The sequence below is a fragment of the Leptinotarsa decemlineata genome, unplaced genomic scaffold (assembly GCF_025532065.1).
Source record: "Leptinotarsa decemlineata unplaced genomic scaffold, Ldec_3_MD MMD2_tig00001719_RagTag_RagTag, whole genome shotgun sequence".
Classification (NCBI taxonomy): domain Eukaryota; kingdom Metazoa; phylum Arthropoda; class Insecta; order Coleoptera; family Chrysomelidae; genus Leptinotarsa; species Leptinotarsa decemlineata.
This window is the reverse complement of record NW_027412569.1, coordinates 12,672,225-12,690,510: the sequence shown is the minus strand read 5'-3', so window position 1 is coordinate 12,690,510 and position 18,286 is coordinate 12,672,225. Positions and strand designations below refer to the sequence as shown.

Here is an 18,286-nt window from a genome sequence, read left to right as displayed (position 1 = left end):
CTATGAATTGAATGACAGTACAGAAGATATCTAAACAGTGAGAGATGGAAATTCGATCATACATCATACCTTGAAAAATACAACCTAGGTCTTAAGAAAAAGAAATGAAATATGAACGAATTTAATAGTAGTAATTATTATCGAAGGATTTGCCAGAGAAAATTCTTCAGTATTTACGAAACTAATAACATATTGGATTTATGTTGCCTGCTTTTCAGAACATGAATCTCATTTTCTCAGAAACTCTGTACACTTAGAAAAGATAAATTCATTTACAGCATGGAAACAACTACAGATGATCTTTTCCCAATAATATATATATCAAAAGGTTGTGGTCCAAACAGAACTAGCTGGTATCTCAATCGCTACAAAAGAAATAAACAGGAAAGGAATCTCTGGCACAAACATAACGATTTGCACTGACAGCAAACAAGCCCTAATAGCCTTCGACAGACAATGTGGTACCTCAGGGCTAGTACTAGAGTGCCACCAAGAAGTTTCTCAACTTCTGAGAGTTGTCCTTCTTATGGGGGCGATAGCTGATTAATGGAAAACAGACAGACAGACAAATATGGGGTGTATAAAAGCAATGTATTGGTATATTCGAGGATTTAGAGCAAACATAAACTCATACATGGTGTAGAATAGGATATGAAATAGTGATTATTAATGAGACTTTTTCAGATATCAAGATGTAAATATATTATAGCAGATATATTTTCTTCTTCAAATTCAGGATGTACATTTTTTACAAACATTCAACAATGAAACACATGTTTGACACATTTATCATCGTGGGGCCCTAATATAGAGTAAAATACCAAAATGACGATATTGAATAGCAAATACACAGGGCTATTGAAATTCAACTCTGTGCGTGGGGATGTCATAGACTCAGAGAAAAAAAAATCAGTTATGTTTTGGTGAAGTGGAGAGTACCAGTAAAAAGAAGAAAATTTCAAACACTTTTTTCGTCCTCATCTTCCTCATTCGCAGATATATTTCAAATTTGTTCACACTTTGCTGCGAGATCTTTCAATAGGCCACCAGGAAATAAAAAAATAGACTACACCTACATTTTGAATAAGAACTTAAATTGTCACAAATTTGTGATCTGCATTTTTTCCATTTCATTATTTCATATCTAACAGCAGCTTTCGTTATCGCCCTATGGTGTCACTTTGTTCATGTTGATGACATCATGAGATAGTATCCATATAATGAAACTGTTTTGTTCACCTATGGATATATGACGTTGAAGGATTACTTGACTTTTGCTAACTTTGAACCATTATCGAGGCAATACGAAAGTGATCCTAGAAGTTCTACGCTTGGAAAATATTACTGTGTCAGGAAGTAAACAATCTTCAAAGCATATGTTTAGAATTTGAAGACGCTGCGTTTAATCCAGTCATTTAAGCTTAAATTAGGAAATAATCTCGGAATTCGAGATACTCAACTGTAAGTCTGTAAATACTTGTATATTGACACCCTAAAAGTTGTCTCAAAGCCTACATATGGTAGGGTGTAAGCAACTATTAAATTTCAAGGTCAAAGATCACAAAAATCGGTTTTTTGCGCTTCTTTTGGAAATATCTCATTTCCTATGGGTTTTTTGCTAATTGTATTTATTATCAATATTGTAGAATACAAAATTCTCTACAAATTTTGTTTGAAAAAATTTTTTATACGGTGAACCGTTTTCGAAATAGAGGGCGGAGAGCGCGTGGTCACAGCATCACTTCAGGTCAACCGCTGCCTCCGGTCGAAAACGCGCCATATATAGATGCAGATGTTCCTATTGTTGAAACTGCAATTGAAGAATCAAAGTCTTAAAAAACTGCAGTTATAATAGGACAAGATATTGATTTACTTGTCATTTTAATTGGGCGTACACTGTCTTACGAACAAGAAATTTTCTTTAAAAAAGTTGGGAAAGGTAATGTAAAAACGGAGATATACTCCACTAAAAGTTTTGATAATTATCCTCATTCTAAAAAACATATTTTATTTCTGCACGCATTAAGTGGCTGTGACACAACTTCTGCGCTTTTTAAAAAGGGAAAAAAATCATTTTTAAAAGTTTTTGAGAAACTGACAAATTTTGATGAACTAGCTGCAGCATTTGAGGAAGAAAATTGTTCGGTCCAGAGATTATTAGAGAGTGAAACTCAAACCTTATTGGCAGTCTATAATGCTCCGAAATCTGTGAAAAGTCTCGATCATCTTCGTTATATGCATTACGTCAAGTCTACAAAACTCAATAAACCTGTGCAGCTGCTCATCAACATTTCAACCGTGTATATTATCAAGTTCAAACTTGGTTAGGACATGATTTGGAACCCCAGGTATGGGGTTGAGCAATGCGAAACGATTTTCTGGAGCATATCATGACAATTTTACCACCTGCTCCAGAAGATTTGCTAAATACAATTTTCTGCAACTGCAAGAGTGGTTGTGGTTCGCGATGCGGATGCAGGAAGGCGGGCTTGCGATGTTCTTTAGCTTGTGGCCAATGTAATGGGCAAGCTTGTCTCAATGCTCTACCATATCAGAGCGACATTAACGAAGATGGAACCTTTGACCCCGAAATCATGGAAGAACTTGAGACAAATGTCGTTGAAGACGATAATGAAGACCAGTTTGAAATTCACCAGCAGCCAGAAGACGACGATGAAGAGGAAGAAGATGATTAAAATTATAAATTGAAGTTTTTGTACCCTTTATTCCATTTCTTTACTTTCAATAAAAATAAATGTATTCAATGATATTTTTTAATAAAAAGATTAATTCATAATTTATTTGTTTTTTTTTCATCATGTAAGAAGTTATGAATATTAATTAGGTTAAAATTCAGATATAATTCCTATATTTTCAATAACAATTCTGCAAATACATGGGCAGGTAAGTGTTGTTAAATAAATTAATACTGAATAAAAAGTGGATAAGTTACGAAAAAAATGATAAAATATAATATAATAGTTAATAAAAATTGACAAATATTTATAATCATTGATTTATCGATAGTTCATCAACTATATATGACGCGTTTTCGACCGGAGGCACCGGTTGACCTGAAGTGATGCTGTGACCGCGTGCTCTCCGCCCTCTATTTCGAAAACGGTTCACCTTATTAAAAATTTTTTTTAACTAGCTGGACTAGTTGTTTAGTATTCGTTTGGCAGCCATCAATAACCAAAATTTCCGGTGAAGTTGTGAAAATGGAGAAAATTGGTAATCGTTATGTGGTCAATACTTTTATTTGAAAGGTCACAGCCCAACCAATATAAAAGCTGAACAGGATTCCACTCTGGGTGAGTCTGCTCCTTCAGTTACAACAGTAGCAGAGTTCAAATGAGGCCATACGAGCTGCCAAAAGGTGTAAATGAGGTGGCGATTCCAAGAACTGTATATCGTACATCATATGAAAATTTGGACACGAGAAAGCTGTGTGCAAGATGGGTGCCGCGGTTGCTCATACTCGAGCAAAAACAGTGTTGAAGATGTTTCAATGGAGTGTGAGGTATAATTTTCATTGACTATCTTAAAAGAGGTAAAACTATCAACGTGATACTCATCAATATCATTAACCTAGTGGTGGAAATGCCCTCATGTCCCAATTTTCGACGCTTCATCTACTTGGTGAATATGAGGTGGATATAACGTAGAAATGTCTTCTTCAGGAAAGTTCGCCTATCTAAGCGAAGATCAAAGTAACGTAGTTCTACCTGAAAACAGTAGTTGGGCAGTTATACCCTCACAAAACGCAGCAAATATATACGGAAGCTTCAAGAGAACTTCACCATACCCCTCGCTTCTCATGCATTTCAATTAATTCGCATATAACCCCGAAAATTTGCGTGAAGGGCGTGCGAGCAAAAGTACATTCCTTCTCGATTGCCGAGCAGAAGCTACCCCAATTCTCCCTTCACACCTATCATTATCTACCCTCAAACATCTTACCCAACTGTACGAGAGAAGACGTAAAATTATCTAAAATTACGCTGATGTGTCGGCCGCGTTTTCATCCTTACGCTAATCCACTTAGGGGTGAAAACCCCGTGCTGCTGCTTTGCCGTTGCCAGTAGTTGCATTTCGGAGTGAAATTCGCTGAACTGTAATAACAGCATTATTTATTTACCCCAGAGATGTGCAGTGGTGCGATCAACTATTCGTCCGCCATTATTAAAAATAAATCTGCTTCTCGAGTTCGCGTTATGCTTTACAGTTTTCTCCCTTTTACGGAAGCTGGCTGTTTTTAATCCTGGCGAGCCTCGTAGGATTGTTTCAATCAATTCCATATTCTATAGCTTCTGTAGAACTGGTCACAACGTAGAAGTAAGTTAGAAATAATAAGAATAATGATTACAATAATAATAATATAATAATAGTTGCTCATTCATTATTAACCACTCATGCTATCACCTATCCTTCTTTCGTTTAATGAACACAATAAAAAAATAGAAAAATGTTAACTAATAATATTGGCCTACAAAACGATAATGAAAACTAGTAAAGAAACAGAAAAATGTTGGCTAATTATTTCACCTAGAAACAAATATTTGCATGTATATACACATAGGCATTCATATACACACATATACAGGCTGATTCACGATGGATGGCACATTAGACGTTTCTGGTGAACCAGACAACGGATCACTTTGAAAATTTAATGGAGGGCATATTCGGACATTCCCTAGCCAACTAAAATATTTTCGAGAATGCGGTTTTGCCGCTTCTATTAGAAAACAGTAGCAACTTTGATTTTTCAAATGGAACACTCTGTATATAATATTAGTTTTGGAATCTCCAACAATTGCCCGACAACTTTTCTTGATATTTCCCTATACCTATCTGTTACCGTTTTCGAAATAAAAATTAATTTCAATTTTTTTCTTCGAAAATCATGACTTCTAAAAATGCCGATATCTTTTAGTTAAGAAGTACTATGATATCGAAATTTGGTTTGGAGTTAGGTGATACTTGGACACTTCCCACACGTCAGCCTAATCTCCGTTACTTCAATACAGGGTGGTAAAAAAATACAGTTTTTTCGTTTGTTTGAAAAAGTTGCTGAAATTTGATTATTTCAAATGGAACACCCTGTATATTATTGAAAATTCGGAAAGCTGCTGAAATTTGCTTTCTTTCTATGTATATCATACCTATACCTAACTAGTCAAGTTTCGGACTTATGAACATTTATTTGTGAAAATGTCCCTTCAGAATGGTATTTCCATTCGGTATTTGGTAAGCAGGCCATGATTACTATTTGACAGTAGCGTTGTGACATTCTCCTAATAATATCGACATTTTCGTCACTTCAGAAGTTGCAAATACCTTCAAAACGATGGAACAAAACTATTCAAACGAAGTTCTTATGAATTTGTTTACTATTTTTGGACAGTGTGACAAAATTATCAGCAGAACATGTAGAAAGTTCGATGAAATGTATCCGAATCTACCGCCAATGAACCTCAAGAAATTTATACGAATTCAGAACAATTTCAATGCATTTGGATCAACTTTAAAAGCACCAAGAAACTTGCCTCGACCCGTAACTTTCGAAGACAACCAGATTAATGTCTTAGCATATTATCACGCATTTCCCGAGTCATCGATAAGAAGTGCTGAAGAAGATTTGGGTATAAAATATTCATCGGTTCAAAGAATCTTGCGAAGACATAAAATGCATGATTATAAATTCACCAAAATTCAAGCAATGAAGCCTCAAGATCCTCAACAGAGAGTAGAATTTTGTGAAATGTTGTTGACACGCATTCAAGAAAATCCACTTTTTTTAAATAAAATTATTTGGACTGATGAATCGAAATTTTCGAGAGAAGGGATTTTCAATAGAAAAAATCGTCATTATTGGTCCAGTGAAAATCCTCACGTCACAAAAGAAGCCGGATTTCAAGAAAAATTTAGTTTTAATGTCTTCTGCATGTTGATGGACAACAAATTGAGGTACGTGATATACGAGGAGTCATTAACATCCAGAAGCTACCTGAATATTTTGGAGAATACTGTAGACAGTTTCGTGGATAATCTGCCACTCGAAGATTATCGAAACTGTTGGTACCAACTAGACGGAGCTCCTGCACATTGCACAAGAGAAGTGAGCGCAGAACTGGATAGACTATTTGACGATCGGTGGATGAGGCGCTTGGGACCATGGAATTGGCCAGCGAGATCACCCGATCTTAATCCATTAGATTTTTATTTGTGGGGAATGTTTAAAGAAAAAGTTAATAAAATACCCGTGCGTTCGAGAGATGAATTGTTAGAAAGGATTGCCCAAACATTTGAAGATTTGGATCCCAATGAAATCAGATCTGCCACCACGAAAGCAGTCAACACCCGCATTTTAAAGTGCTTGGAAGTGAACGGCCAGCGATTCGAACGTATTTTGAAATATTCCACATGATTGTTTTACTTTTTTATAATTATTCATATCAATATTTCCAATTTCAAGTTTCTTGGTGCTTTTTTAAAGTTTATCCAAACATATTGAAATTGTTCTGAATTCGTATAAATTTCTTGAGGTTCATTGGCGGTAGATTCGGATACATTTCATTGAACTTTCTACATGTTCTGCTGATAATTTTGTCACACTGTCCAAATTCATAAGAACTTCGTTTGAATAATTTTGTTCCATCGTTTTGAAGGTATTTGCAACTTCTGAAGTGACGAAAATGTCGATATTATTAGGAGAATGTTACAACGCTACTGTCAAATAGTAATCATGGCCTGCTTACCAAATACCGAATGGAAATACCATTCTGAAGGGACATTTTCACAAATAAATGTTCATAAGTCCGAAACTTGACTAGTTAGGTATAGTTATGATATACATAGAACGAAAGCAAATTTCAGCAGCTTTCCGAATTTTCAATAATATATAGGGTGTTCTATTTAAAATAATCAAATTTCAGCAACTTTTTGAAGCAAACGAAAAAACTGTATTTTTTTACCACCCTGTATTGAAGTAACGGAGATTAGGCTGACGTGTGGGAAGTGTCTAAGTATCACCTAACTCCAAACCAAATTTCGATATCATAGTACTTCTTAACTAAAAGATATCGGCATTTTTAGAAGTCATGATTTTCGAAGAAAAAAATTGAAATTAATTTTTATTTCGAAAACGGTAACAGATAGGTATAGGGAAATATCAAGAAAAGTTGTCGGGCAATTGTTGGAGATGCCAAAAATAATATTATATACAGAGTGTTCCATTTGAAAAATCAAAGTTGCTACTGCTTTCTAATAGAAGCGGTAACACCGCATTGTCGAAAATATTTTAGTTGGCTAGAGAATGTCCGAATATGCCCTCCATCAAATTTTCAAAGTGATCCGTTGTCTGGTTCACCAGAAACGTCTAATGTGCCATCCACCGTGAATCAGCCTGTATAAGTGGATCATTATTTACAGCTAGACAATAAATTTAGTAGAAGAAATTCATTCAAAAGTAAATCATCTTTCAGCTTATTTCTGAATTTTGCAAGCGACTGTGACTTCAATGAGTCAGGGAGTCGATTATACAGCCGAGATATATTACATGAAAAGGAGCTCAAAATAATGGAGTTTTCTAGAATGGAGTGGCTAAATGATGTTTGAATCTCAAGTTCAGGTGATGAACATTGGTGCGGAAGCTGATCTTTTCATAAAGATAACGCGGTACTTTCGTAGAGATTAGCATTAATCGGGATAACATTACAAAATGAAGCTTGTGAAGGCATGGTTAAACACCTACAGCATTTTTGTAACCCTGTTTAGTGAAAATCTCACATCATATATCATGAGCGTAGGTATATTCTCCTATTATTGTTCAATTCCTCAAATAGGGCTGTACAAGTTTCAAAATTGTCAAGTGATTCTCACAAAATGCTGTCCTGCCAAGGTTATGACTCCTCCAATATAACCTCTAGAAGGACCGTAAAACATCAACAGTGGTCTGGAGCAGAAGAAAAACCCAAAACCAGAAAAAACTCCTGCACTGAATGCATTACACCGTTTTCCCACAAGTCACGCATCGTGAAATGATTTCTGCTTTCGAAAACCGCAGAAAAAGTTGTTCCTAAAAGCGGCTATAATTCATGATACACGTATAAATTTAGCTATGGAAAAGCGATTCAAACCTCAGATCAAACGGTAGCAATGACGGCGCATGATTTATGGCAGGATTATACAGAAGGCTATGCCCTGAACGATAGTCGCTTATTTCGATTTCACAAGGCTTCGAAAAAACTGACTCCCGGTAATATGACATGCGATGATTTAGGATCAGCAGGATTCTTGCTACGACTGAAGCTTGTCTGAGATTTCGTCAAAGATTTTTTTGTTAATTGATGTCAGATTTTCAAGTTGAACTTGAACGAAGAGGTAGCGTTATTTCTGTTTTTTCAGATATATTTGCGAAACGAATTTTTCATTATTTATGTGGCGGAATTATTGTTCGAGAGAAATGAATATTTGCTCCAATACTGGGATTTCTGATTCATCGTCAGTCAAGGGAACTTTTCTTATTTGAAACTTCAGTTGGGCTTGGATATACCCAGAGAGGATTTGTTCATGAAAGAATACCGTATCAGAGCTGCCTTTATAGTACCGACTTTATTCATTACATTCTGAAATTTTTTTTTTCAAGTGTCTGTATCCAAAGGAATTAGTTTGTATTTTTCAAAACGTTTGTATCAATAATGTGTTATACCAATTCAGTGAAGGTGTCAACTATGCTCAAATTGCTGAAAAAAGAAATGAAATGCCCACTTTATCGTGACTTAACCGCCAAAAATTCGTTTTTTCTATGATAATAATCATCAATCAAAATGTTGAAAATATCATTTTCTTTTTTACACTTTGATTCACGCATAATATTCGTTCTTTCAAAAATCGCAGTTGGCAAATTCAATCAAATATTTCTCACAGTTGAGTGTAAATAGCGTGGGGTCCAGAACCGTACCTTGAGGTATGCTATATTCAATTTCTCTTTGATTTCTCTTCATTTCGTTGATTGAGTCAAACCTGCTCATAAAAAATATTTTCTTGCTCATAAGTAATTTATACTTGAGAAATAACGAGATAAATGAAACATCTTAAATTGATGTGGAATTCTTTCTTTTTACAATATATACATCTGATTGATGACTTGATTCTTCATCAAATACATACATACAATAACCTCCAAGAGAGACTGCATCGCTCATGCGTTAAACTGGGAATCAACATTCCAAACAGTCAGTTGAAAGAAATGGTTTTAGAATCGATTTTGCTTACATGGATTCAATTGAATAAAAGAAATAAATTTGTTATCCTAGATACAGCGTTGCCTTGAAGGAGGTTCTTTGAAGTATACTACTGGAATATCCTTAAGAAACTTACATATTGGGATAATTAGTTATGAAAACACCTTTTTATTGCAGACAATGAAATTTCTGATATTTCCACCACTTTTGTGAAATCAACTGATTTTTTTCTGTCTTCATGGAGAAGCTTTGAGGTGAGCTGATTTCACCATTATTGAATGTAGGAGTATATTGATGAATATGCAACTTCTGTCTAGGCTAAGAGGCTTGTCAAAAGACTCACTTCAGCATAAAAAGCTGGAAGAATATACTTTGAATGTTGTTTTCCATAATTAATAGATTCTGTTGAATATATCTTGCTTCAAACCAAATTCAAACCTAATCTAACCTAACCAAACCTAAACTAACATAACCTAAGGTGAACTAGATATAACCTAACCTAGCATAACCCAACTCAACTTTACCTAACCCAACGTAACCTAAAGTAACCTAACCTAACATAACATAACCTAACCTAATCTGAACTAACCTAACTTAACTAATCTATCCTAACCCAACCTAACCTGAGCTAACATAACCTAACATAACCTGACCAAACCTGTATTCCCATTTTCTAGCCATTTAACTGACGACTTTTTTTTTCCAGAGCGCAGTATCTTCGGGTCCTGGTCAGTCGTCCTCTCCCCCAACAAGTATGGCAGTTACATCTTCAGCACCAGCGGGCAGCCCCCCAACTCCATCTCAGAGGTGTTGCGACACCGGAAGGCCCATTTTTACCGATCCGATCACAGGTCAAAGTGTTTGCTCATGCCAATACGAACTATTAGGTTATCAAAGGCTCGCAGGAGCAGGTGTTCCTGGACTTCCCGCGCTTTCCATGTACAGCGCCCCCTATCCCGAAGGGATGGCGGCGTATTTTCCCGCCCTTGGAGCTGATCAGGCGCCGTTTTATACGTCGACGGTGAGTAGTGCTTTTTTTGGAATATTCAATTAGGGGATTTTATGTCGCTGTTAGGATTTTAGTGACAGTATATAGGTCAAACGTGAACTCGATCCAAAAATCGTAATGAAGAACATATGAAAGAAATATTTTTATTTTTTGAGGCAACGTTTAAAACATCATTATAAAAACCGTTACCCCTCTGAAAGGTAGAAATACATGAATACGTCTTTCGAAGGTTCAAACTTTCAAAATCAACCTCCTAATTTTTGAGCATGGTAGGTCAGGGTATACATCTTTCATGATTCAAAAAATTTTTGGGGAATAGCTATGACTGTCCCGAAATATCTCTAATAATATGAAGAAAGGTTTCCTTGTATGGAACTCCACTACATGACTTTTTGTTGTAATATCAATAAAATAGAAGAGAAACTATTTGTTGCTTGCGGTTTGAAAAATCTTCAAAAGAACAGATCTCTTAACCTCAATTATATGGCTCGCTTTGGCCTCTGTTCAGGATAGATTTTCGACGCCTTCTCGATGTCAAGTTGGGCAAGACAAACTTGAGATGTGTTTGCTTCATTTCTAGATGTTGTGGTTCTTGTCACCAGAACTTCCAGAAATGCTGATTGTCGTGAACTGTATATTTGGGTGTTGACCATTCAGATATACTGGGAAAGCAATTGACTTTCCTCTCTGCAAAATAAAATAAATTCGGAAAGGCAATAGAGACTTGTCAGAACGACTTGACAGACAACCGATCAACTGCAATAATTTGGCTTCACTGTATTGAAAGAAAAAAATAATATTTCAACAACTCTGCTTGTGAAATATTCAAATTTCAGTATTTATTGAGGGTTAAACAACTGTTTTTAAATAAATAATCATACGTAGTAGAAGAAAGTGGACATATAGCTATTGAGTATGCAAATTATAGGTGTTATTATTTTGAATAAGTGGAAAAAGTTTCACATCTATAAATATAAAAAACGGCTTCTTCACTGATATTTTTTGATATTGTTTTCTCAGAAGCTCTATTTCAAACTATCGTTTTCATCAAGTCAATAGTTTTCTGGTAGATTTACAATCCAAGGCTCATTAGTGAACTTATACAGGGTATTTTTTGAATCATTTCGGGATATTGTAGGCTTCATCTCATTGAAACATTTGATTCGATTTCCTCTCAACTTATTAATTGTTAGTCATCATCATAATTTGAAATTTGTTGAATAGTACACAGAAGGAGAAAAATTATTCGCATATTGTAGATAGAAGAATAATTGACGCAATAATTAGACGGTTATTATTTGAAACACAGCTAATGAAGCTAATTAGGAAAATAAACACGTGCATTGTGAATTATTGCCAATTTATCAGGTTTTCCTTTTGTTATGGTATCTTGTTAACACTATCTAATACAGTTACTGTCAGTTTCAGAAAAGTGTAATTATGTGTTTTTCTTTGTAACGGGGTTGTCCTCAAAGTTTGAAGTTACAAAGTTCAAAAGATTACATCTTACAATTTTCCTCTCGACAGTGTGTTGTATAACCATTCAATAATTTGTTTCGCGGAAGGAATGAGTTTATGAATGGAGGGAGATTTTCACTTTCCACTGTCAAAAAAGTGAAAATTGCAATGGAGAATCATATAGAGGAAATGTGTCATTTGAAATTCTTACCTCTGATGCAAAACTACTACTTGGGAAAGGACTTACTCCATCAGTAAAGCCAAAAATAATTAATATCTGGCGATTAAGCCAGATGGAAGAATTACTATTAAAACTGAAAATTGGATTGGGGTGAAAACTATTCATGTTCAGTTTTTGTGATAGATAAATCACGTCTTATCAAAAAATTTGGCTGAAATTTCATTCCAAAACGATATAAGAGACAAGCAGGCAAAATTCCAGCGAATGCAGACACTTTGGAAACGCGTGTAAATTAAACGGAACATTCGGATAATTTGGCATCACTTCAGCACATAAAAGTGATAATTAAGATCTCTGAATGGGATCCTGTGGTATGCTCGGCTATATCACTCCAGCAACATGACAGTTAAAATTTAATAACGTGGCACAAGGCTTTATGAATATGAATGTGGCCATTGTCGATGGTCGACTGCAGCTTGGACTTAAAAGAGACTTGTATATATTTATACACGCAAGATTATTCAAAAATGAATTTGTCCGACCATAAATCAGGATAGAGACGTGTTTCTATAACTTCATTATGGATTATCGGTTTAATCGTGGTTATGACCCCTACAATAAATCTGACAGGCCAGGATATTTTATGAGATGTCCGAGGTATATTTCATTAAATGATATGTACAGCATGTTGGGAAGAAGTTTCAAAATTTATAGTTAGATCCGTGAATTGTATAAAAATTAAACTGAAGCAAACGTTAAAAACGAAGTAAACTCAAAATTATTATTGACAGGGTTGCAGTTAAATGAAAATTTCAAATGAGTTTGTCTGCTAACAGTTCACAAACTTTGTTAGGCTCTATTTATTTTTTTATGCTTTTGATCCATTTGTTTCAACGAACGAAAATCGCTAAGCACACGTTTAGCCTGCTGGAAATTGTATCATACTTCAGTGGCAAGACCAAGTCAATAAAAAAAAATGACAAGCGTACTCACTAAACCCCATAAATTTGAAAATTCCCTTCATTTTCAGACCATACCCCGTATATTTAAAAACGTATCAATCAGTGACTTTAGATATGAAAAAAATACATAACATCCCTGGTTCCTTCTCACTAACATTAGGAATCATTTCGACAGAATTCAGTTCAGCAATTACGAGTATGAAACTAATCTACAAAGTTTTGAGTGGTTCAGAGGACAAATGCAGCGACCGCAACAACTAATGTTAAGTAATGTTATGTAACTTTATGTGGGATAAAGCAATTTCAGATTCTCATGTTTACATGTGTTGTCTGCTTCAGTGAAACTTTCATATGAAGACGCACACAATAGATTATTTGTAACGCGATGCGGGGTCTTGTATTTCGAGTTGCGGTGAAGAATTTGCCTCATTTTTACTTTCATATGAAATTGTAATTGAGGACATAAATATCAAAAACGATTCTAGTTTACTGAGCTGGAAAATGCCAGCATATGAACTCAACAGACTCTCCAATATCTACAATGAGAAAAAGCTTTTTTCAATGTGAAATTTGTTAATGATGAATTTCATTAACAGATTTCTTCATTCCATAATCTTCAATAGTGAAGAAAATGTTGGTTATCGACGTTAATTATTGAATATATCAAAAACGATTCTAGTTTACTGAGCTGGAAAATGCCAGCATATGAACTTAACAGACTCTCCAATATCTACAATGAGAAAAAGCTTTTTTCAATGTGAAATTTGTTAATGATGAATTTCATTAACAGATTTCTTCATTCCATAATCTTCAATAGTGAAGAAAATGTTGGTTATCGACGTTAATTATTGAATATTTTGATGAGTAAATAATATTGAACTGATATGAAGTAATCGTATGCAAGTAACTGTAACTTTGAATGAACAATACATTCTTTAATGATGAATGAATAAAAAATTCTCAGGTTTGAACCATTCACTTGAGGGCACTTGAAACTGGTGAAAAATTAGTAAAATCAAGTAATTTTTCACTTCCCCAATATATATTTGCACTATAGATGAACATAGAGGTTTCATTAAAGAGATACATTCTACTTCAGACTCTTGTAATTTCGTAAACATGAAGACAGCGTTGGTCTACGATTGTAATAATTGACAGTAGCTATGAAATAATGACACTAAAATTGCTTACACATATACTTTCTTCCTAAAGAGTTTTCTTCGCGACATACATTTTATGTGATTCAATTTGGAAATTGATAGCATTCATAATTTCGCTGCCAAAAGTAATATTTTCAAATGATGTATCATTCAATATCATTCATAACAAATACTTTAGTAGACCAGAAAGTAGAAATATTCCCAACTGAATCTTTTGGAATAATAATGTGTATGCAAATAAGTTGATAACTATAATTATTGGACCTTTTCATGACCGTTTTGTTTCCTGACCATGAGGATTTATATTTAGTTTCATTTAGGTGAAAATTCACTTCGAAAGAATACCAAAGAAATGCATGAGCTCTGATGTCATCAAAGAGGTCAACCAAGTTTGTTCTTGCCAAAATAATTTTTCTCACGGAAGTTTATGGAATTTAAAGCTGATTCGTAGACATGTGTAACAATTGAAATGGTACATTTGGAGCAACTCTTTTTCATGTTGATTCATGAAGATTCTCATTTCATGAAATGAAGTAAATTGAAAGGGTTTATTTTCAGCAGAGAATAATTTTTGTGTAAGAAGGTTTTGGCGTTTTAGTTCTCCATTTGGATACAACTCTATACAAATATGTATAGATCATGCAAAAAAGTTACTTTCAGACACATCAACTTTGAATCACACGGAGAAACTGTTCGTTATGGAATCGAATCAGATATCATACAAAGGATGCCTACAAATCTCCGTATAGAGTTATTCTTTTGAAATTATTTGCTTTTTTCCTTTCTTTGGAAGATTACCACATTTTTGTATGAAAATGGAGAAGTAGAAATTCAAAACCATTTTTCTCATGCAATTAATTACTTTTATTGATTTCGTTACTGTATCAAGTAATGTTTCATTAATGTAACATTGAAGGAGCCTCAATTGTCACCGAAACGTTAGTATTATAAGTGTAAACACGCAGTACCGCTTTTGAAATGTTCAATTTTTTGAATGAAAATATGTAGCAACGTAATTTGATTCGACTCATTACAATGTAACAAACTCTTGACTTTTAACCCGTGTTTATTGAATTGCATTCAACAACAAATCGGAACATTGTCATAGGTTAACACGTGTAATAGAATTTGCATTGAATTGACCATTCATTCGTTTTTTTGATTCCGAACAAGTCTGAGGGGTCACAGGAAAGAGAACTCTAATTTTCTTTGTATACTGTTTACATTACCTTGTGGTCAATAACTTCAGTGAGAATTGGTCGAACTCACAAACAAAGGAAATTCGGTCGAAAATTATCATGTTCAATCAATAATAATAATGATGATAATGATAATACGATAATAAGTACGATGAAACTGGCAACTCAGCTTCAAGGTGAATGAGGAGTATCTTCTTCTACTTCTACAACAACAATACGCTCAACGATAACAAAAAAAAACAAAGTAACAGAGTTACTGTGATGACAAGATCAGCAAATCAGTTTATGCATCCGCTGTAGAAAATTCTTTGGTATTGCCAAGGTCGGGAACGGACAAGAGACTAGACAGCTAAGTTAGTCTCAAGTTTTTTTGAAGATTTTGATTGTAAGAAATCGAAACTCACAGGATAGTTGTCTACAATGTTTGGATGCATTATATGAGAAGCAGCGAATGAAAATGGAAGATGACTCAAAGTGAAACTGATAATTGTTGGGAAGTTTCTCCAGTGAATAATAATATTGACGAGATATCAGCACTTTATGTTTGTTGATGAATTAATGCAGTGTTCTGAGCTTCTCAACTTCAAACCATCATGATTCTTGCATGGCTGAGATTCATATTTCCAGATACAAAACAAGAAACTTAGACAATTACGAGTAATGAATACTCGTAATTCATGGTTCATGAATACTGTTGCTGAGCAAAATACGACTTGAAAACAGCTGCCTGAGAACGTTATAAGAAAATTGATTCATTCTTCCAAACGTGTTGCAGATTCATTAGAATTGAGCTTGAGCTTATTGGCTGTGAAAATATCAGAGATCGCTAGAAGATCGTTATTCGTTTATGACTGAACACATGTGGGATCGACAAAAAGAGAAATATAACTGCCTGTCATCTGCATAGTGATGTTTATTGTATTTTTTCACAAACATACATACAAGCTAAATAACAAGGACCCGAGGATAGATCCCTGTTGCATTTCTTTTGCTACCGGTGGAGCATCCACAACAACTGTTCGAGAACGATTCTTCAGATAGTTTCCTAAGAAAAACCAAAGTGGACAAGTTTGTCACACAATATCTCGTGAACAATAGAGTCAAAGGCTTTGCTATAATTCAGAAGTACTGAACACCTCAAATTCTCATCATCTATGGCTCCACAAATGTCGTCGGTAATCGACAGAATAGCCGTGGTGCTAGTACCAAATTATGTATGTTAAAATCAAATCTTATTCATAAATGTGATGCTGAGAAAACCTTCTTTTCAACTGTATTCTCTTCTATTTCCTATTTCTACCATTTGCCCCCTTGTTTATTTTCTTCATAATTTTCAGTATTTTGTTTCATGTACATTTTTTTCATTATTTCCCAACGGTGTTTCACATTTCTCATTAAAAAAAGTCTTGTATCTTGTTTGACCAATGTAATTTTTAATGGGTTCATTCATTGGGGCCGTTTACAGTATTATGTAAGCAAATACTTCACAATTATTCACCCCCTATCCCCCTGGTCAGTAAAACTAGACCAACAAACACCAACTGGACCCCCCCGCCCCCCATGCCCTCAAAAATAACCGCAGCAAAACCCCTCCCGCCCTCTATAGTGCTTACATTATACTTGAAAGGCCACATATACGTTTTTTGTAATGTGGATGTTTCATTTACATTGTTTTTATTTCATTGTATTGTGTTTTATTGTATGTTATTGTATTTTATTTCATTTTATGTTATTGCATTTTATTGTATTTTGATTGATGTATGTTTTTCGTAATCCTGAATGAATAAAGATCTTCTCAATATTTTTTGCAGGCTGCCGGTTTGGACCTGAAAGAAAATTTAGCGGCCGGCGCAGCTGGATGGCCCTACCCCTCCGTTTATCACCCCTACGATACGGCCTTCGCAGGATATCCATTTAATGGGTGAGTTCACTTTGTTATTATATCGTAAGTGTCTCTTATCCCGCAATAAATTACTAGAAAAAGTAATATCCTACGTGCGGGTCGGCGCAGTGATTCGATTGTTTTTTCGGTGACGAAAGTACAGTTTGTCACATCGGCTTTGAATACGGAATACTGTGAGTGGATTACAGGGAGGGGAGATAGGGGGGTTTTGCCAGTAACTATGGGTCTAGGAGTCTGAATATATGTCTAAAGCTTTCCCTCTTTTGAAAAGATTATTGTATTTTATGGACACATGTTTGAAATGGTTGTTCAACTAAGCCACAATACAATCCTTAGAATGGTACCATTTACTCAATAGTTACCACCACAAATTCTATAATTTGAAACTGAATTATATAATAAGAAACAAATACAAATTATCTAAAATATCGTCTTATCAAAATTTGTACTACTAAAATTGAATGTCATTTATGTTATGTACAAATGGATTGGAAAATGGGAGAAAAACAATATAAAATAAACAAATAAATAAAAAATATAAATAAATGAAAAAATACAGAAAAAAAAGTAACAAAAACCGCATAGAACGCAAAAAGGAATTAACAAAAAGAAAAAACACTCAATTAAAAAGAAAAAATTAAAACAAATAGAAATGAAAATGCAAAAAAGGAAATCAAATTATCTAAAAAATCGTCTTATAAAAATTAGTACTACTAAAATTGAATGTCATTTATGTTATGTACAAATGAATTGGAAAATGGGAGAAAAACAATATAAAATAAACAAATAAATAAAAAATATAGATAAATAAAAAAATACAGAAAAAAGTAACAAAAACCGCATAGAACGCAAAAAGGAATTAACAAAAAGAAAAAACACTCAATTAAAAAGAAAAAATTAAAACAAATAGAAATGAAAATGCAAAAAAGGAAAAAAAGGAAATCAAATTATCTAAAAGATCGTCTTATCAAAATTAGTACTACTAAAATTGAATGTCATTTATGTTATGTACAAATGAATTGGAAAATGGGAGAAAAACAATATAAAATAAACAAATAAATAAAAAATATAAATAAATAACAAAAATACAGAAGAAAAGTAACAAAAACCGCATTGAACGCAAAAAGGAATTACCAAAAAGAAAAAACACTCAAATAAAAAGA

At 34.2% G+C, this 18,286-nt stretch overlaps 1 protein-coding gene across 1 annotated transcript in view; it reads left to right on the top strand.

Moving 5' to 3' along the window:
• The window catches only part of mirr (iroquois-class homeodomain protein mirror), a 58,384-nt gene that overhangs the window by 17,735 nt on the left and 22,363 nt on the right, over nucleotides 1-18,286 (top strand). The window contains exons 2-3 of the mRNA XM_023163067.2: nucleotides 9,958-10,272; nucleotides 17,032-17,141. Coding sequence (XP_023018835.2) covers nucleotides 9,958-10,272; nucleotides 17,032-17,141 — 425 coding nt within the window. The remainder of the gene's footprint in view (nucleotides 1-9,957; nucleotides 10,273-17,031; nucleotides 17,142-18,286) is intronic.